Below are 22,332 nucleotides of genomic sequence, written 5' to 3' on the forward strand. Positions count from 1 at the left end.
TCTCTCTCTCTCTCTCTCTCTCTCTCTCTCTCTCTCTCTCTCTCTCTGTGTGTGTGTGTGTGTGTGTGTGTGTGTAAATGTTGAGATAAGGGGTGGAGAAAGGAATGGGGTATGGATAGGAAAGAAGGAAGGCAGGAAACGTGGCAACAGTAGGGGGAATACTGATGAAAGCGGGCAGTCTCTCTCTCTCTCTCTCTCTCTCTCTCTCTCTCTCTCTCTGCATGTATGTGTGTATAGTATGTGGATGTGAGTGTGATGTGTGGATGTGTGTGTGGTGTATGTGTGTGGTGTATGTGTGTGTGGTGTGTATATGTATGTGTGTTGTGGATGTGTGTGGTGTAAATGTTGAGTATGGGGGAGAGAAGGGAATGGGGCATGGACAATGAGGGCAGGAAGCCTGGCTCCAATAGGGAGGATGCTGAGAGAGGTAGGGCAGTGGCAGGTGGGGTGTGTGGGGACAGGAGACATTTGCAGAAGCCAGGGCTATGGTATTTTGTATGTCTATAGTGCAGAAGACAATCCAAATTTGAACATTTTGATATGAATTTTAAAGTTCTGTGTACATTTTCTGGATCCTCTGATACAACTTTCTTCATGTTAAAATGAAAATCAAGGAAAAAGAAACCTCATAAGGCACTTATATTTGGCAGCAAGCCAAGAGCCTCAGCTTGCAAGAAGTGTTGCTAAGCTGCACCAAGAGATCTTGGTCCAGATCTGCTGCTCCGCCTTTTCCTGGGTGAATCACTCACCTTGCTAGGTTGAAGGGAGTAAAGAAAGAATTCCACACAGAGAGACTGAACTACCAACCAAAAAGCGTGCAGGGGGACCTGGGCCCCCTACATATCTGTAGCAGATATACAGTTTAGTCTTCATGTGGGTCCCCTAACAATTGGGCTGCCTCTGACACTGCATCTCCTCCTAGCTGGCCTGCCTGGTAGGGCCTCAGTGGGAGAGGAGGTGCTTAGTCTATCTGCTGCAACTTGATGGGGTGATACTCAAGGGGGGGGCTTTTTCTTCTCCTCAGAGAAGGGGAAGGGACCATGGGGGGGAAGAATTTGTGATGCTGGGACTGGGAGAAGAGAAGGGAGGTGGGGAGCTGTGACTGGAATGTAAAGTATTATTATTATTCAAACAAAATGATATTTAAAAAACGAAAAAAATTCCCCCTCCCCTGATAGATTAGAGCTTGTATGTCCCTCAAAGATGTGTATGCTCAAGATTTGCTCCCAGAGGGGTGCTATCAAGGGATAGTGGAAATTTTAGGTCATGGAGCCTAGTAAGAGGTCTCTAGGTCATTGGGTGTCTGCCCAAACTGGACAGTAAGACCCTAGTCCCCTTCCCCTGCTCCAGTGTTCACCTTCTCTCTCTTTCTTACCCCCTTTCTGAGACAGGGCCTCGTGGTGATGCCAGGCTGCCTGGAACTCCAGGTTCTTCTGCTTCAGCCTCCTGAGTGCTGGGATTTCAGACATGCATCACCAGATCTGGGCTTTCCCCCCACTCTCTTTGTATCCCGCATGTGAGGTGTGCAGTTTTGCTGTATGAGCCATAGGCCCAAAACAATGAGGTTAATCATGGGTTAGGAAGGTGTGACTGTGAGACTTAGCCTGAATATCCTTCCCTCTTTCTGAGCTGACTGTCTAAGGAATGTGTTATAGTTACACACACACACACACACACACACACACACACACACACACACACCCCTATCTATAGATAGATAATTCAGTGAACCAGAACATCACCTAACAGATTTATAGGAAATAGCAAACACCTTCTATAATAACCTTAAATCCAAACCTCATCTCACCAATAAAAAGATACAGAATAATGGCTGGATCACAACTGTATACTGTCTCCAAGAAACATACTTACCTGGCAAAGATACCAAAACTACTACTGTAGGATGCAAAGTAAGGGAGCAGGCCAATATAGAGCATAAAGAAACAGGCTCAGCCACCTGTACATCAGACACGCTAAACTTCAGGCCAAAACTAATGAGAGGAAATTAAAATGGGCACTGCACATTAATAAAAGGAACAGTTCATATAGATGTTTAACAGTTGTAAACGTCTATGCACCAAATCCTGAAGGCCTGAATTCCATAAAGCATGAGAAGATACAAAAGATGGCGCAGGACCCGACACGACGCTGGTGGAGGACTTCAACACTCCACTCTGATATTTGGATAGGGCTTCCAAACACAAAACAAAGAAACTTCGGAGCTAAACTACACTTTGGGTGAATGGATTTAACAGACATACACAGGATACTCCACTTAATGGATAGAGGATACACATTTTTTTTCCTCAACACATGGAACCTTCTCCAAAAGTGGTCATATCCTAGGACATGAATCAAGTCTAAAAAAAATAAACAAGTGAGATAATTCCTTGTTTCAGACCACAGTGGAGTAAAACTAGAAATTAATTTTATTTTATGTATTATGTGTTTTGTCTGCATGTCTGTAAGTGGAACACATGTATGCTGTGTCCACAGAGGCCAGAAGAGGGCATCAGATCCCCATGGAGTTGTGAGTCACCTGGGAACTGAGAACTGACACTGGATCCTCCCTGACAGCAGTTAGTGACTGAACCATCTCTCTAGCTCACACTGGGATTCTTCTGTAAAATGCTATTTGTGAAGGAAATGGTATTTTCTCTTGTAGAGCTAGCAGAGGATGGATAGGAAGGAATCAGATAGCCTTCCAGACCCATTTCCCAGATAGGACTTGACTGCTCGACTGGTTACTACATGAACAAGGACACTACCTGTCAGAAGACAGAGATGGTTGAAAAGCTGGGTCTGTAAGCAATGCTCTGCTTGGTAAGACTGCAGTATCTGGAGGGATGTAGGGAGACTCGATGACAGACACAGGCTGCTGCAGCCCTCCTGTTTCATCCACTTCCCTAAGTTCTGATTCTGTACTCAATTTTAAGCTTATTTGCCATCCTTGTAGGTCTGCCCACACAGGGCCATTGATGCTCATCTGAGCTGAGTGTATTTTGGCTTTAATTTCCCATATAACTAAATCAATCAAACAACAAAAACTAGGCCAACAGCGATAAGCAAAACAATGCTGATATGGACTTCAAGTTTTCTGGCTCTTGTATCAGTAATTGTTTCTCATGTAAATTAGCAATACAACATCTGGTCTTCTATAACAATCTTATAAACTTAGCTTCTGGAGTTATGGCCTACTGCTGAGTCCTTTGGCAACCACTGGATAATCCCTCAAGGCTTTGAGTATCTTGTACTGAAAATGCTCTGGAGTCAGGCAGAGGCAGAGAAACAAGCTGGACATTGATGCACACACACACACACACACACACACACACACACACACACACAGACTCACACACAGATAACACTCATGTGTACAAATATATACATACAAAAATTCAGAGCAGAGGTTAGCATCATGGGCTCAGGGGCAAAGGTGCCTGTCACCAAACCTGATGACCTCAGTTCCTTTCCAAGGGACACACACAGAAGGAAAGAATCAACTCTTTCAAGTTGTCCTCTGAACTTTGTAGGTATACTGTGGTGCACTCCCTCTCCCCCCCCCAAAACCTCGATAGACAGATAAATAAATGAATGCAAAGAAGATTTAAAATTCAGGTCTAAAGAAAATTGGGAACACACACACACACACACAGAAATGCCATAAGAGCAAATGTGTTTATGAAGTTAAAGATAATCTACAGTGAATGATAGTTGTCTCAATAATAAAAAGGAAGTTTTCATAGCCAAAAGGAGAAGGTATTCAATACAGTTCTACTATTTATTTTTAATAAAACAAAAATCTTATTCAACTATAAATAGAGGAGAGTTTTTGATTGTGAGAAAGTTTACTTCAGGCTGACAATGTTTATAAACTTTGTGCAAGACAGTGAAATTATTCTTATTAAAATGATAAACAGACATAGAGACCTATTTTACCATTCCCAGCTGAAACTTCTGGAGAACCATGAAACTACATTTTCAGGTAGGAATGACCACACTTAGAGGAATTGAACAGAAATGCCTTCCCCTGCAGTGCTGGCTAGTTTTATGTCAACTTGACACAAATTAAACTCACCTGAGAGGAGGGAATATTAGAATTGGGATAACTCCTCAATAAGACCAGGCTATAGGCAAGCTTCTAGGGCACTTTCTTAATTAGTGATTTGTGTGGGAGGGCCCAGTCCATTGCAGGTGGTGCCACTCCCAGGCTGCTGGTCCTGGGTACTATTAGAAAGCAGGTTGAGGCAGGGCTGGAGAGATGGCTCAGTGGTTAAGAGCATTGACTGCTCTTCCAGTGGTCCTGAGTTCAAATCCCAGCAACCACATGGTGGCTCACAACCATCTGTAATGAGATCTGATGCCCTCTTCTGGTGTGTCTGAAGACAGCTACAGTGTATTCATAATAAATAAATAAATCTTAAAAAAAAAAAAGAAAGCAGGTTGAGTAAGCCACTAAGAGCAGGCCTCACACTCCTCCATGGCTCTTGCATCAGCTCCTGTCTCCAGATTCCAGCCCAGCTTGAGTTCCTGCCTTAGCTCCCTCAATAGGCTGTGACTTAAGATTTGTAAGCCAAACAAACCCCTTGCATGGTGTTTCATCACAGCAATAGTAATCCTAACTAAGACAGAAATTGGCACTAGGATCAAGAAGGCGTGTTACTGTGACAGGTCTGACCATGTCATTTCGGGGAGGATTGTGGAAGGACTTTGGAACTTTGGTATAGAAAGGCCATTGAGTGTTCAAAACTTGGTGAGCTATTCTATGGAACCTTGGAAATGTGTTGAGAGAGGCATGGCTTGTGAAGTTTCAAGGGGGAGTTTGAGAGTCACTTAAAGCCTCAGAGGTAGAGAGGATACTGAGTGGGGGAGGGGTATGGGCATGGTGATCAGGTGTGGAGGAGGGGAGGAGGGCTGGGAGTGAGAAAGGAAGTTGGTGGGGGGGCATCTCTAGGACTAGTTGGATAGTTGGAGGCTATGGGGAGTCTATAGGGGTGACCCTAGTTGAGATTCTTACCAGCAGGGGAGAGACTGAAGTGGCTACCTCCTGTAGCCAGGCAGGGCTTCCAGTGGAAGGAGGGGGTCATCAACCCACAACCCATCCACAAAACCTTCAACCCAAAACTTGTCTTCCCTACAAGATGTGCAGGGATAAAGATGGAGCAGAGACTAAGGGAATGGCCAATCAATGACTGGCTCAAATTGAGACCCATCCCATTGGCAAGAATCATTCTCTGACACTATTAATGGTACTCTGTTATGCTTACAGACAGGAGCCTAGCATAACTGTTTCCTGAGAGGAGTCACACAGCAATGGATGGAAAGAGAAGCAGAGACTCAACAGCCAAACATCAGGCGGAGCTCAGGGAGTCTTGTGGAAAAGGGGAGGACAGAATTGAGGGAGCTGGAGGAGTCAAGGATACCTCAAGAAGACCCACAGAGTCAACTAACCTGGGCCCATGGAGGCTCACAGAGTCTGAACCACCAACAAAAGAGCATGCAGGAGCTGGACTCTCCCACATTTGTAGCAGAAGTACAGCTTGGTCTTCATGTGGGTCCCCTAACAATAGGAGTGGGGACTGTCTCTGACTCTGTTGCCTGCCATTGGATCCCTTTCCTCTACCTGGACTGCCTGCTTGGGCCTCAGTGGGACAAGAGGTGATTAGTTCTTCTGGAATCAGATGTCCCAGGGCGAGGAGTGGTACTCAAGGGGGCTCCCCCTTCTCTGAGGAGAAGGGGAAGGGTTTATGGGGGAGGCATTTGTAAGGGCAGGACTGGGAGGAGAAGAGGGGGGCTGCAATTGGGATGTAATATGAACAAAAATAATTATGGAAAGAAAAAAATACTCAATTGGGGCCATCGTATATTTTGAATTAATAATTTGTGGTTCTGGTTGGCTGGGGCTGAGGAATCAACCATAATTAACAAAAGGCCAGCACCACTGAAATAAAACCTTTGCTTTACTCAGACAATTGATCCTGGTTAGCTGAAGGTGAGGGACTAGTGGTCATTAAGAAGAGACTAGCATCACTGAGGCAAAATCTGGAGAGTGATTCCTCAGAGTTAGCACACAGAAGCTGTGTTTCAGAGCCGGCTATGGTTATACCTTGTGCTAGTGCTCTAACTTGGTAGTATAACAGTCTGCCAGGTGGTGTTGGGTTTTGAAGCCATGAAGGATCATGGACAGCTGCTGAGGCTTGGCACTGTGTGACAGGGCTAGAGTCCCTGAAGAGAGCTCAGGAGAGGCCGTTGGTAAAAGAGAGCTGCAGCTGGGCGGCAGTAGTGGAGTGGAGGTGACTGAGTTTAGGAGAAGAACTGTGTGGGCTGCAGAGGAAGGAGCCAGAGGAGTGACTCAAGCTCCCTGGAGGATCCTAGAAAACCTGGTGTGGATCCCAGACCTTGGACAAAGAGTTATGTACACAGTTGGAGTATGGTTTTGCTTAATTCAGACTGTGACTGCACTCTGGTTCTTCTCTCTTGAAGTAACAAAGTTTTTAACTTTTTAGCCCACAGTTGAAAGACTTTGAACTTTTAAAGAGATTTTAGATTTTAAAAGAGACTTTGGTTTTTTAAAGAGACTGAATTCTAAAGCATTTGAATTTGTTTAGACTGTGGAACTTTTTTTAAGTTTGTGAAATGTTTTACAATATGATGTAGATATTAATTTGTAGTCTTGGGGGTGAGTGAGAAAGAAAATGTGCTTCTTAGCAGAGATGTGTTGTATGTCAAGATGATAAGGCAGTGACTGTGCTGGCTAGTGCTATGTTAACTTGACACACGCTAGAGTCACGTGAGGGGTGGAGCTCGGTTGAGAACACGCCTCCAGAGAATAGCAACCCTAACTAAGATACCTACGTAATCAAATGAAACTAAGAAGATAGAGTCAGTAAGTGAATACAAAGATTAGTGGGAGAATGCTTGCCACAAGTCATGTCTGAGGCTCTGGGCTCCATCTCCTGTAACACACACACACACACACACACACACACACAAGAACTAGATATAAAATGGATGCACAAATCTACACTTTTCTACATACCCCCCCTTTTTTTTTTTAAAGATTTACTTATTTTATTTATTTGAGTATACTGTAGTTGTCTTCAAACATACCAGTAGAGGGTATCTGATCCCATTACAGATGGTTGTGAGCCACCATGTGGTTGTTGGGAATTGAACTCAGGACCTCTGGAAGAGCAGCCAGTGTTCTTAACCACTGAGCCATCTCTCCAGGCTCCTCCACATACCTTAATAACTAGTTATTATGTAAATAAAAATGATACCATTCACAAAAGTGAGATATAAGCTATGTAGAAATAAATTTAAAATGCGGAAAAATCTATACAACAAATTTTACTCATAGATATAAAATTAAGCTGGAGAAACAATATTCCAGATGTAAAAAGTAAATATATTAAATCAAACCACAGATTTAAAATAATTCCACACTCACATGTATAACTTAAAGAATTGAACTTACAAGTGTTGAGAGGAGAGTGATGGTTCGGGGGGCGGGGTTTAGAGAGGAGAGAGATGCTGAAAGGTTAGTCAGTGGATACTGAGTGAGACAGAAGTGAGACGTTTGGAGAGCTGGTTGCACAGCAAATAGGTTATAGACACCAGCTTTCTATGTGTATTGCAAAAGGCTACAAGAAAGGACTAGAAAGCTTTCACCATAAAGAAATGGTTAGATGTGCTAAATTTATTGAATCTGGTTTAAATGGCATACAATGTATACATGCATGAAGGTATACTGTTAATATTTAATTACTTAACTGACACATAAAAGCATTAACACTTTTTAATGCTTTTAAGTGTCAGTTAAGATAGTTACAGTTTTAATCAAAATTTTAATGATCATTTTGGAATTTGCCAAAGTGATTTTAGGAATGAATATGGAATCATAAGCAAGAAAAGAGAATAAAAAAAAGATAAAGGGAGAAAGCCAGAGCTGTCATAATGTCAAGTGGTTATTCATAATAAATGAATGAGGAATCCAGCTTTTAAATCACAGGTAATTAACTCCAAAAAAGAATGGCGACTAAGACCCACACAAAACACCAGCCACTTGAAGCAGGTTCCAACACAGCTTAATCAAGCAGAGCTGCCACCCTTTATGGGGACATTTGTCATTCACTAAGCCTGATAACTCAAAGCCTGGCTGTGTTTTCACCAAATCAAGATGCCTTGATTTGAGTGCTGGAAAACAAAAGTAAATACCAGTGATGTTTACTGTCACTCATTCTATGTGTTTATTTACTGGAGAGAAAACAAATCTCATACGTATTGAAGCCCCACAGGAAAGTATGGGATAATTGGCAAGAGGTAGCTGGTTTACCGGACCTCACGTTCAGACTCCTGAGGGTAACCTGGCACTCACTGTCAAGCTGGCAGGTGTTTGTGGTGGGCCCCATGTCCTCGTGCTGAGCTGGCTCTCCCACAGGTTGCTGTCTGAAGACCACACATACCTTAGCCATCATCATCCTGTAGGCATAGAGGTGTTTGCCCTTGCCTTTCCCCAAAGCCCCTTCATACTTCTCCACAAAGGCTTGGGCTTCCCTGGTCAGGAGGGAAAAAAAAAGCAGAGGGTAAGGAGACCCAAGAGTTAAACCAGAAATCTAAACGGTGAGGATAAAAGCCTTACGTGTTTATACCCTAAGTTGGAATACCAGTTTTATGAACCAGGGCAACTTGTCAACTGAACTTTCCCTACCGTCACCACTAGCAGGCACACATTAGATACGGATAGACAGGATTTTGTAATTTCTCTCCAAGACTTTGACCCTTGGCGTTACATATGTAAACAAACTATTACATGACAGGTATAGTGAAGATTAACAACATTAAAACAGGGAGGTTCAGCCTGGGCATTAGTGGTGTACATCTTTAATCCCAGCACTCAGGAAGTAGAGGCAGGCAGATCTCTGTGAGTTCAAGGCCAACCTGGTCCACAGAGTAAGTTCTAGGACAGCCAAGATTATACAGAGAAACCTTGTCTCAAAAACCAAAAAACAAAAACAAAAAAGAAGGAGGTTCACAATGCATGGTGGCACTAGCAAGCATTTAATCCCAACAGGAGGTGGAAACATACTTGTCTCTGTGAGTTCCAGGGCTACATAGAAAGAGACCCCATCTCAACAAACCAAAAATAATAAATAGATGATAGATAGATAGATAGATAGATAGAGAGATAGAGAGATAGAGAGATAGAGAGATAGATGGATGGATGGATGAGTTAAAGGGTAGAAGTCAGAGAGACTAAAAGCAGAAAAACTCTTTGTATTTTTTTAAATTGTGGATATGTGTGTGTACATGGATACGTGTGTCACTGTGTGTATGTGGAGGTCAGAGGACAACTTTTGGGGAGTCAGTTCTCTCCATCTGCCATAGGTCCTGGGGCTCTAGTCCAGGGTGTTAGGCTGGTATAGCGAGCACTAGCTGAGACATCCTACTGCTCCATAGAATTTTTATTGTGGTAGGAACGCTGTGATTTGAATCTGAATGGACCCTTGCAAATTCACATTTTGAGTGCTTGTTCCTTGCTTGAGGAAACTGTTACAGGAAATGGTAGAGTCTTTAAGAGAAGGAGCCTGACTGGTTGAAGCAGGTCTGCAGGGGCAGCCTTTGTGAGTTCTAGCTAGTCCCTGGTTCCAGGTTGCTTTCTCTGTTTCCCCACTTGGGTTAACTCTGGCTGCTGTCCTCAGCAACTTTGCTTTTCTACTCTGATACACTGATGCTTCTGGAACTGTGAACTAGAATCACCCTTTCTTCCCCTGAGTGTAGTTGCTTCTTTTTTTTTTTTTTTTTTTGGTTTTTCGAGACAGGGTTTCTCTGTGTAGCCCTGGCTGTTCTGGAACTCACTCTGTAGACCAGGCTGGCCTCAAACTCAGAAATCCGCCTGCCTCTGCCTCCCAAGTGCTGGGATTAAAGGCGTCTGCCACCTCCGCCCAGTGAGTAGTTGCTTCTATAACGAACTTCACACTGACTGAGGAGTAATCCTAGAGCTTTCTTTATAGCAGGCATGAACTCTCATGCTACACTCTCAGACCCAGTTCGGGTTACTTTCTAAGACATCAGTCTTCTGATGAAGCAAGAACCACCTGTCTAGGATTGAAATAGCATCCTCGACTCGTGGGCACCAGACATTCATATGCCAATAACACTTCCTACTGTGCATAACCATTAATGATGTCTGTATGCTTCTCTGACTCATCTTTATTCCCAACCTCATCTTTCAGGACACACGGTATCTTGAGCTTGAACACAAAAGATGTTCAAGCTTTAATAATAACGACATCTACTGTTTATGGATTCTGTCTAGGGCACTTGATATTATTTTGATTTGTGGGACAATCCTAGGAGGCATGCATTTTCCTCATTTTACAACTGAGGAATGTGAAGCTGAAAGGCCAGGAGAAGGGGGCCTGTTTGAGTGACTGAGGAGCCTGTTAAAACACTTAGATGGGGCAGGAGCCAAAGCTCAGGTTTGTTCTGCTTTGCTGTCATTGCTCTTTGTACCCTGCCATCCTTCTGAGACAGTCTCTAGCTACTCTGCTTGAGCCAGCTAGCCTCATGAGTGTGTCAGAGGCTGAGGCCCATAGCAGTGCTTCTAAAAAGGAGAATGCAGTCTCTAGGAATGCTATCTGCAGTCCGAGACTGTGGTGTTTGGATGAGAATGGCCCCCATGAGCTCATATGTTTGAATACCTGGTTCTCAGCTAATGGAACTGTTTGGGAGGGGTTAGAAGGTGTCGCCTTGTTGGAGGAGGTCACTGGGTAGAGTAGGAGCAGTCTTTGAGGTTTCAAAAGAATCACCCCATTCCCACTGTGGTCTCTGCCTCTTGCTGGTGGTTCAAGATGTGAGCTCTTAGCTGCTGTGCTGGACAGCAGCTGCTGGCTTCCTTAGTTCTGCTATCACGAACTCTAACACTCTGAAACCGACCATGTTCTAAGTTGCCTTGGCTGTGCATGGTGTCTTATCACAGCAGTAGTAAAGTGAGTAGGACAGAGACTTCATTGCCAGAAGAGTCATACAGCAGGCAAGGGGGTGCAGTCTACAATGTCCGGGAATTCCGGAGAAGTAATTAGCAGTATAGGCTCTAGAGTCAGAGTGTCCGAGTTCAAATCCAGACTGGACCACTTAACTTGCTGTGAAACATTGGGCAAATTACTTGGTGATTCTGTGACTCAGTTTCCTTGTCAGTACAATGGTAAATATAATAGAAATATAGTAGTACCTGTGTCACAGGGCTTTTTTGAGGAAATGGAATTGCTATGCATACTGTACCTAAAGAGTTGGGTCTGGCCAGGCAGTGGTGGCTCACACCTTTAATCCCAGCACTTGGGAGGCAGAGACAGGCAGATTTCTGAGTTCGAGGTCAGCCTGGTCTACAGAGTGAGTTCCAGGACAGCCAGGGCTACACAGAGAAACTTGTCTTGAAAACAAACAAACAAACAAACAAACAAAGAGTTGGGTCTGACATCTAAGGAATATTCAGCAAAAAGTAATTAGGCACAGTTCCACAAATAAGAGCATACAGCCTGAATGTAGAAGGGAGTGATGGGGACTTCCCTGCAGAGGGGACACTTGGCTAGGACTCACTGTGTATATAAGAGTTGTCAGGTAGGATTCATCACACTTCAGTGTTCCCTCAGAGGTTGCTAGAAAACTACCCAAGGCCTTGTATCAGGACTGCCTGGGCCTGCCTGTCAGCCTTGGCAACTGTGTGTGATTGTCAACATGCTTAGTAGAGCCCCCAGAGGCATCTCCTGATGACTGAAGAGGTGGCTGTTCAGAATAAATACCCAGTGTCTCCGTGTGCTAGCTGAAGAGACAGATGGAACTCAATATGGGATGGGCCTTGAAGCTGTTGACAGAAAACAAAGCCACACTTCAGATTTCTGTAGACTTGGACTGAAGACAACAGGGGACAGGAGTTGGTGACTGGAGGAGACTGTGGTAACTGTGAAGTCTCTTCAGAGTTTCCAGCAGTTTCCTCATCTGAATAAGCTCAGTCAGAACTCACCTTATGGTTGAGACAGAGTCAGTCAGAAATGAGTGCTAAGGTCACCATTGACAGCAGCTCCTGATCATCCTGCCCACCAGGGCCAGCTCCTGAGTAAAGCTGTACCACTGATGGAAGCCCGAGGAGGGGCCTCCCTGTGGGAGGACAAATCAGAGTGTTTGATGGAGGTGAGACCTGACTGATGGACAGGAAGCAGGAACAGGTCTCCTCTAGTGTGGAAAGAAAGGTAGCCGCTTGGGTAGTTTTCCAGCATCCTCTGTGGGAACACTGAAGTGCATCCCACCTGACTGAATCTTATACACCCAGCGAGACTTCCCACCAGAAGGGACATTTGGCTGAACCTCACTTGGTGTTCCCTCAGAAGATGATGGAGACCCAGGAGCTGGGAAACCTGAGACCTGAGCCTAGAATAAGGTCTGCTGGAGAAGGGAAGAGAAGGAAAAGAAAGGAGGTTCAGACATGAAAAAAAAAAAAACTACTTTGGCACAGAGATGTGAAAATGAGGGAGACAAAGTCACTGCCAACCCTGCCAGCAACAGGAACTCTGAAACCTGAGCCTCCTGGAAAGCTCATTTTCTCAAGTGTCTCGATGATGCTCTTCCCATTGTTAATAGAAGGTTCTGTGAGAAGGACATTGGTGCAGGAGGAAAAACCCAGCCTCTAGGACAGAGAGAGGGAAATTTTCGAAGAAGACAGCCCATTGTCCAAACAGTTTTAAATTGGCAAATGTATATATTTATGATATACATTGGAGGCTACATCAAGCTAACCAACATATTAAATCCTCAGCTTTTTTTGTAGTGAGAGCCTACACAACTATTGTTATCACTATGCCGAACATAAATTCAAATAAGTTAAAAACAAAAACAAAAACAAGAGTCCAGTTAGTCACACTAGTGTGTTTTAGTGATCAAGAGCCACAAGTGGCTGGTGACTACTGTATCTGATAGGACAGATTTAAGAGATTTTTATTATGGCAGGAAGTTCTACTAGTCAGTGCAGCGGGAGTCAGGGGACACCACACGGAGCCTGGGCCACATGGGAGAGTGTTTGCCCTGCAACAGAGTTAACTCTGCTTGTTAGAACTACTGTCGGGACTCATATCTTGTTGATGTGGCTAGAATCTTTGCCTTGTCTTTTGAAATAAATAATGCCAAGATGTGACTCCCACACCACTCTCCATAATAATAGGAGTTTGATCCGAGCATGAAATAATTCATGTTTGAGGGGAGTCAGGGAAAATGAGATTTACACAAAGGAAGAGGGAAAATGAGTCGGTGTCATTGAAAATGAAGGCCAGATGTGGGGCAGCAAAGTTAATGATGGGGAAGACTTTTCTAGTAGATAACCAGAAATTATGCAGTGTGAGTCCTGCTTTAGCTCAAAACGGATCAGACATTTGAGCATAATATTTGGTATACCAGCTTTTCATATGCAATTCAAGGGAAAGGCTGAGTTGGAACTAAGAATCAAATGGCGAGGGTAGGGAGCACTATCGCAATTCAAACCCAAACCAATGGAGCACCATTCCCAGTGTGGCCTTAGGACACAAGACATGCTAACAGACCTTTCCGCTTGCTGTACAAGCCATTAGAGCAAGAGACGGCTGAAAGGGGAGGCTGTGGGTGCCGAAAGCAGACAAGACAGAAAGGATATCACAGTCAGCTTCCTGGGGACGGCATTTCTGTGTTAGGTCATGAGAGAGGCTCAGAACCAGCGCGTGCGGCAGGGTGTGGGAGAGATGGTTATAAGTGACTGAAGGCCTGGACACAGACTGCTGCTGGCAAATCTTAAAGGTTGACAGGTTCTGATGCATCTCTCTGAGCCATGCTTGCAGTGGGGAGGCTGGAAGAACAAATCTCCTTTCCTGTCTCACTGAGGCAAAGAAGAGGAAGGCACGCGCCCTTCCTGCCTGAGATGAGCCTCCTGTGCAGGGAGAAGCCCATTCTGAAGCTCACTCACCTGAGTTCCCTCAGCTTCTTTGCCATGGGCCAGGGTTTGTTCCTCATGGTGGTAATGAGCTTCTTTTTTTCTTCCACCTGTTCCAGGATCTGAGCCAGCTCCTCCTCAGACAGGGACTCTCCAGTAGAGACACTGGGGCCCAAGGAAGTGGACCTAGGAGCAGAGCCATAGCTGATGCAGATGAGAATTAGAAGTTTGTGGACAGGGGAGGAATTCTCAGGAAAGGTGGGCAGGATCCTTGACACTCACAAGGTAGATGGAGCCTGTCCCCACCAGAAGCTGGCAGTGACTCCTCCCAGCTAGAGGAGACCAAGACTGTGTCCTGCAGCCTAAGGTATGACTAGGTTGCCTTCCCAAACCTGATTTCTCTGAGTTCTCCATCCACACACTCTTTAAGCACAGTGACGTCCAATAGAAATAAAAGTTGAGACACTTTTAATTTAAAATTTTTTTCTTTGTTCATTCATTCATTCATTCATTCATTCATTGTAAGATTTCAGGGCTGACAAGATGGCTTACTTGGCAAAGCACTTGTCATGTAAACCTGGTGACTTGAGTTTGATCTCTGGAACCCATATAAAGGCGAAGGAGAGAATCAACTCCATGAAGTTGTCCTATAACCTTCAGATGTACACAGGCCATTCACCCACCCCCCCCACACACACATATACACTGTGCTAGTTAGTTTTATGTCAGCTTGGCACAAGCTAGTGTCATCTGAGAGGAAGAAACCTCAATTAAGGAAACGATTCCTGAAGATGGGGCTGTGGGCAAGCCTGAAAGGCATTTTCTTAATTAGTGATTGACGGGGGAGGGCCCAGCCTACTGTGAGTGGTGCTGTCCCAGTTGTGGTGGTTTTAATAAAATTGCCCCCCATAGGCCCATAAGGAATAGCACTATTAGGAAGTGTGCCCTTGTTGGAGTAGGTGTGGCTTTGGTGGAGGAAGTGTGTCATTGTCCCACCAGGCTTTGAAGTCTCAGAAGCTCAACATAGTTCTCTCCTGGTTACTGGTGGATCAGGATGCAGAACTCTCAGCTCCTTGTCCAGCACTGTGTCTAACTGCATGCTGCCATGTTTCTCATGGTGATAATAATGGACTGAAGCTCCAAACTGTAAGCCAGTCCCAAATTAAATGCTTTCCTTTATAAGAGTCCTTATGGTCACATTGTCTCTTCACAGGAATAGGAACCCTAACTAAAGACACCTGGGCTGATGGGCCTGGGTTCTATAAGAAAGCAAGCTGAGCAAAGCATGAGGAGGAAGCCAGTAAGCAGCACCCACCATGACTCCTGTCCTGACTTCCTTCACTGAAAAGGAAGTGTAAGCCAATAAACATTTTCCTCCCCAACTTGCTTTTTGATCATGGTGTTTAATGGCGGTAATGGAAACCCTAAGACACACACTAGTAAAGTCCTCAAGTAGTGAGAGTGCTGAGGTTACAACACTATTGCACCATTCAGGATTTAGAGCTTAATCCCACACTGAACAGGAAGAAATATGATTTTTATGGTCAAATGAGGGGAAATTGTCCCCTAGTAATGTTCCTCTCTGGATTCCCAAGTATTCAAATTCATATAATAAGCATTTCTGCCTCAGTGATTCCTAAAAATGCACCCATTTTTGTAGCAGGAATGGCAGGGGGCCACCTCTATGTAAACTCAGCCACAAAAGCATCTCCTGTAGGAGGACCTAATTGAGGACTACCTTAGAGACCAAGGATTGCTGGTGCAGACAATGCCAGCCAATAGGGAACTGCTGTTTAGAAGAGATGCTTTCTTGAGACCAATGGGACATGGGTGGAGGGTATTAAAGGAGCTTGCAGCAGTGTTCACAGAGCTTGCGGTGTTTCTCACCTGCTCCCGGAGTCTGTGTCATTGACTCTGTGCCACCTCACTTCCAACCCCAAGGGCAGGTAGGGTCAGGTGGTGAGTAGTACAGGGCACAGGCAATACATTTTCCCCGTCCTCTTTATCACAGTGTTATAATATCAATAAAAGCCTATTCAACAACAACAACAACAACAACAACAACAACAACAATTTCTGGTTAAGAGAATAGACCTCTTAGGTGGAAACCTGACATTTCGGTTGGGCAGGGTTGATCTCTGGCTTAGGGACCACGCTTAGGAAGGTGGGCTCACCTTAAGCCATGCTAAAGAGATGGACAGAATAATTAATCCTTCAATAAGACATGGCCCTCCCCTTTCCTCCCGGGTCCAAGTCCTGCAGTTTATAGCTGGCCTGTCCTGGGGTTATTTTAAACCTTCATAAAATTGTCCTTGAGTTTCCATTTGGGTCTATCCTTAAGCTCTTTTATTAATGAGGCTGAGAACCCCAAGAGGAGACCTTGATTTTTCCCTGTATTAATTAATATTTTGTAAAAATGGTTTTGACTATAACATCATACGGAGACTGACCAGGGAAACTGAAATGCACCAGATTACATGAGATTGAACTTCGAACCAGAATAGCTTGTGCCTATTCATGAACCCAGATGCCAGCCAGGGTCAGTCAAAGGAACTCAGAGAAGTCCTCATGGTCAGTGAAGGGTCCAGAGCAGGTTTCCTACGCTGAGAATGCTTGTCTCACTCTGACTCAGAGCCAGGCTGCAGTTCAGGTTACAGATAAATCAGCAAAACCATGAATCTATACAAAAAGTATGAGGTGCCCTCTGACATGCCAGAGACATCCTATGCAAAGATCAGCCCAAAGGTTCACAAAATTGGGAAAATTTTAATTTAAAGTTTTTTAAGAGCCATATTTAAATGGTGACATTAAATGGAAAAATAAATAATATACTTAACTAATTCAATCAGATTATATTTTAAAGATAATCAATGTAAAAATCATCACACTATTCTATTGATAGTCTTTTGGCTCTGTCTTTACAACCTGATATTCACTCTTCATTTACAGGGCATATCAATTCAGAACTCAAATTTTTATCAGATATACTTGCTCTGTATTTATAGTTTGTAAAATTATAGTTGAAAAAGTAGATTCACATACATAAACTGCTCTAGACATGCTTTAAAAAGTTTCTTCCAAATCAAGTGGTATGTAGTTATTTTTTCTTCAATGTTTACATAATTAACAGAACACTTTGATTCCAAAGCCAGTTCAGGTCAGTTTCAAAACTATACTTATCTGTCCAAGTTAAATAAATTCACTATGTCAACTCGGTTGCATTAATGTCAAGTTTAAATTATGCTGCATTAAATTAAGTTAGAAACTTATTTCTTCCCCCATGGTCACATTTCCAGTGCCTAATGGTTACTGTATTGGCTAGCACAACTACAGAGAACTTCTGTGGGGAACCCCCATGCTATGCCCCTCCCCATGCCCTGGTAATACTACCTGCTCAGCTGCTATGGGATCCAAGTGATTGTGTGTGCTCAGTGTAGCCTCAGTGATAAAGAGACACAGTTGCTGACAGGGTAGGTGAAAAGAAAGGTTATGTGTGGTGGTTTGAATGAGCATGGCCCCCATGGGCTCATATGTTTGAATGCTTAGTCCCCAATTAGTGGAACTGTTTTAGAAGGATTTGGTGGTGTGGCCTTGTTGGAGGAGGTGTGTCACTGTGGGTGGGCTTTGAGGTTTCAAAAGTCTAAGCCAGGTCCACTGCCTCTCTCTTTCTCTGTCTGCTGTCTGTGGATCAGCATGTAAAGCTGTCATCTACTGCCCTAGAGCAATGCCTGTCTGTTTCCTGCCATGGTGATTGTGGACTAAGCCTCTGAGGCTATAAGCACCTTCCAATTAAATGTGTTCTTTTATAAGCGTTTCTGTGGTCATGGTGTCTCTTCACAGCAGTAGAATGCTAAGACATTGTGTCTGGATAACCTTAATGATGCTCATAAAGACAGTAATCAAGACTACTGCTAATTCAGGTTTTAAAGACCAGTTTATAGAAGGCTCTGTGAGTTTTAGCTTCTTAACTCTTGGAAATAAAGAAATCTTAGCATACCAATGGATCAGGCAAGCCTAGCCATAGGCACTTTTGGTCATACCTCACACATTTCCAGTGATAAATGTCTTTGAGTCTGTATGATGCTTTCCCTCATTGGAGGGAGTTGTCTTTGTTTATTTAAACTCCACTTTCTTCCCCAGATACTTACTGAAATGCTCACCTTCTCTGTAGAGGAAACCTGATGCCTCAGGGCCCCAGCAGTACAACACTATCAAATCTTGTCTCGTGTGGACATTGCTTTCTGCCTTGTCTTAATTGAGTCTCATCTTTCCTGCTAGATAATCAGCATCTGGGGAACCAGGGATGAGTCTTTTTATCCTTCTAACCCTGTCTTGTCAGTCAACTAAAATTGGCACTGCTGAGTCCTTGTCTGTAGTTCTTTGTATTGCATGTGTCATTTAGAGTACCGGTTCCTTCTAAAATATAAGATACACAAGGGTAATCAATGAATTCAAACTACATGGAGGTGTAGTTTAATGGTAAGGCATGTGCTAAGAATACAAAAGGACCTGGGTTCAATCCTGGGCACAACAAACAACCAACTGAAAGAAAAAGTCAGGCATGATAGCATTTGATTATAATCCCAGTACATGAGAGCTGAGGTCTGTTAATATTGTATAGTAGTACAACTCTGAACACAAATAAATGTGTGTCAGTATGTGGTGTGTTCATCTGAGTGTAACGCCTGAGGAGGCCAGGAAAGAGCCTTGGATCCCCTGGAGCTAAAGTTAGAAGCATTTGTGAACTGCTCAACATAGGTGCTGGGGATTGAACTTGGGTCCTCTAGAAGAACACACAGTATGTGCTCTTAACCACTAAGCCATCTCTTTAGTCTGGAATGAAACACTGTGTCTCTCTGGTTATAAGACTATTGGAATGATGCACCCCAGGAATTAGAATTTTCAAGAAATCACATTCTGAGAGAAGGAGAAGGCTGAACCCTGGGGCCAGCCAGAGGAGAAACAGGAAGAGATTTCACACAGGTCTAACAGCTTGTTAGACCACCTTTCGGGAGAGATTGGACCTGAACTCATGATGAGCAGGACCTTACCTTGATCAGGACCGCCTGGTTATACATATCTCCTGCCCTTTATTTAAACCTAAACTTCATGCTGGGGCCTCAAGATAGACTTGGATTATGGCTACTGGATGTCTTTGTTCCTCCCAGTGTGGTCACACTTAATAAATCTCCTTTCTCTTTCTCTTTATTGAATATGGCAGGGTCCAGGTTCTGGCCCTAACTAGCTCTGTTAACAATATGAACAAAGAAAGCTTTCAGGAACCCAGAAGGAAGATCAAGTTTTTGCCATAATCCTCATTCTCATGCCTGCTTCAAAAGCCTCCCTTATCTGTAATCATAAAAGATTCTTCAAATGTCCCTAGAAGAGAGTAAATCATAGATGATCTCTAATGAGTGCCAGAGAAGCCATCAAAATCAGTAGCCACCAAATGGAAGAAAACCTGATCCATCAATGTCATAAATTGCCTGTCTACTATAATATACACAACTGCCGCCCATATATGAGTGGAGCAGAGGACTCTAAATCAGTTATCCAAACACCACAGCCTCAGAGCAGACAGACCTCTTAAAGTTCTAGACTGTCGTATTTCTAGAAAAGAGAAGGGTGCATGCACATGGAGGGAAAATGTTCATGGTCCCTGTATGACTTCCAAATGGCTTCATTATTTTTATTCATTATTCATTATTTTTAGCTGATCTCTTCTGGAGTGATAGTGAGTTATCAGCTGAAAGTCAGGAACCTTGAGATCTTATCTCTGCTCTGTGCCTGGGTCACCTCCCACACCACACACACACACACACACACAACAGTGTATTGGGGCCGTTCTGCCTGTGATGGTCTGGAAAAGTAGGAGCAAGAGCAGTAACTACTTCTCTCCCAAAGCGAAAATCAACTGTACAGAGACAGGAAGAGGGTAGCTGAGCAGAGGAAGAATCTCAATCAGAGCTACAGCACACCTGGGTTTTCTCAGCTGCTTGCCTGTCTCCTTCCTCAGAGTTTCCCTTTCCTTCTTTGGAGGTGTTCTTCGCTCCTTGAGGGAAGTTCTCCGGTCCTTCTTCCTCCCCTGGGAAGGCCTCTCCACCTTGCATGGTTTCTGTCCCCGCAATCTCTTTTGATAGCTTCCATGTTCTGTCTGTTTCTTCTGGGAAGACCCTGTTCTGGGGCTACCCTTAGCAGGATCTTTCCGGCTAGATTGGGCTCGGTGCTTGTCTTGGGGACATGCAGCTATGGAAGTTTGTTTCCTTGTGGATCTCCTTGCTGACTTATCACCTGCAAGAGCAGAATATAGACAGTGGTAGCTCCACAAGACTCAGCTCAAGAAAGCATCACTCCCTTGTGGGGGTTAGGCAACAAAAAGCAAACATGCTTCCCAGAGCCTGCTAGCTCTGTTGAGCTCAGAACATGATGCCCTCAAATACAGTGCCTTGACATATTGAGTGTTTTATGTTGAAGAAAATTGAGAAACCACAAGTGCTTATTGTAGGAGGAGCTAAGGTGGGAGGAGTAAGGAGAGGAAGAGGAGGAGTAAGGAGAGGAATAGAAGGAAGAGGAGGAGCTGGGGGAGAGAGACCAGAAAGAAGGGAACATGGAAGCGGACGTGCGCGTGTCTCTAGCAGTCAAAGGTAGTTGGTATATCTATGTTGGGTATTGGGTTACACTTCTAATTGTATGGGCATCTTGTTATTGAACATGACCAAACATATAAAGCCTTTGATTAATATTTAAGCATTAGAGTTTCATTCATACCAAGTACTGGGTGGATGGTGGGATGGTCTGGGCACTGCCCAGCCTTGTAGAGACAGAGTGGAAGATTGGCAGAGCCATCTCCCATGCTGGTGTCTCTGAACGCCTGAGTGGGTGGCCTGAGCTGAGCAGTGGCCGTACGGCCGCAGCCACTCCTGGCTGCAGGCCTAGGCTAGTTGGGAACATGGTGGTTGATTAAGAACAAACAAGATTGGGAGCCACCGTTTTAAAATTATTACTACAACAGCTTACTCTCTGACCTTCCCTCATATCCCAGGAGACCCACCCTGATATAGAGGTGTCCAGTTCTACAATATTAGGAAGAGAGAAGCCAAGAAGAAACCGGACAGACAGACTTTCCCATGTCTGATCAACATTAGCTCATGCTCTTCTGTTCTCCAACATAACTGTTCATAAAAGCACAACTCTCCATAGAGTCATTTCTGAAGCTCTTATGAGCATCCTTCTTCTATGTTCCTTTATGACAGTCGTTTTCATTTTGTGGATCTTGCCACATGGATTAAATAAGTCCCAGATGCTGTTTAAAGTTTAAGAGAATTGCTTCTATGCAGGCCTTTGTCCCTTGATCTCAAGAAACTTTGGAAGCTAGAGAAAAAAGAGGATTGAAATATCCAGCATGAGACAAGCAGGGGGTGGGAAAGGACCCAATCTTTAGTTCCCATAATGGGCTGGGCCTTTCCCCATCAATCACTAATAAAGAAAATCCTGTACTGCTGGGTCGTGTGGAGGCAGTTTCTCAATTGAAGTTCTCTCTTTTCAGACGACTTTAGCTTGTGTCAAGGTGACACAAAACCAGCCAGGACAGACAGCATAATGTTCTGGGCATGTTTCAAAATGTTCTTGTTCCTCCCTGATGGAATCACCAACCTTCACTGTGTGATGAAATGCTCTTGGTGGGAAAGCACATGAAGGCATTGAGGAAAAAGGAGATGAGACATGTGGCGAGAACATGGGAAGGGACAGAGTTCCCTCCTCCTCCTGGGTCAAGTTTTCCATTACGTGCAGGTTGAACTCAAGAAACTGCAACACAATTCATAAATCTAACATTATCTACAGAGATAATGATCAGTTTTCAAAAGACTTCTCAAACAAAGGTTTTGAAATATAAAATAAGTAGAATGTGTTATTTAGGGTCAGAATGTCTGCAACTTTAAGCTTAAACATCCTAGCACCTCTCTCTCATCTTCAGACCCAAACAATACATACCATAAAACTACCTCACAATTTTGTTTACAGAAGGGGATTTATGTGAAGAAATGAGTAAGCTAGCTTATGTTTTGTTCTTGCTGGCTGGCTTTCTTGCTGCTGTGATAAATACTGTGATCAAAAGCAACTTGTAGAAGAAAAGATTCATTTGGTTTCCACTTCCAGGTCAAAGTCTGTCACTAAGGGTAGTTGGGGAAGATTCTTAAGGCAGGAAACTGAAAGCAGAAGTCACAGAGGAATGCTTACTGGCTTGCTCTCTGCCAGTCTCCTAACCGACTTATTTTAAATACAGTCCAAGACCATCTACCTGAGGGCTAGTTCCCTATAGGGGGCTGGACCTTTCTATGTTAATCAATAATCAAGACAGTTCCGTTCCCCACAGACATGGC

General features: G+C 44.0%; 1 protein-coding gene across 1 annotated transcript in view; it reads right to left on the bottom strand.

Moving 5' to 3' along the window:
- Tmc2 (transmembrane channel like 2) overlaps positions 1 to 22,332 on the bottom strand; it is a 62,697-nt gene that overhangs the window by 37,344 nt on the left and 3,021 nt on the right. The window contains exons 2-4 of the mRNA XM_028756290.1: positions 19,930 to 20,242; positions 13,985 to 14,137; positions 8,466 to 8,556 (exon numbers count right to left, since the gene is read on the bottom strand). Of these exons, the coding sequence (XP_028612123.1) occupies positions 8,466 to 8,556; positions 13,985 to 14,137; positions 19,930 to 20,242 (557 nt within the window). The remainder of the gene's footprint in view (positions 1 to 8,465; positions 8,557 to 13,984; positions 14,138 to 19,929; positions 20,243 to 22,332) is intronic.

Source organism: Grammomys surdaster, unplaced genomic scaffold (genome assembly GCF_004785775.1).
Source record: "Grammomys surdaster isolate TR1022 unplaced genomic scaffold, NIH_TR_1.0 129, whole genome shotgun sequence".
Taxonomy (NCBI): domain Eukaryota; kingdom Metazoa; phylum Chordata; class Mammalia; order Rodentia; family Muridae; genus Grammomys; species Grammomys surdaster.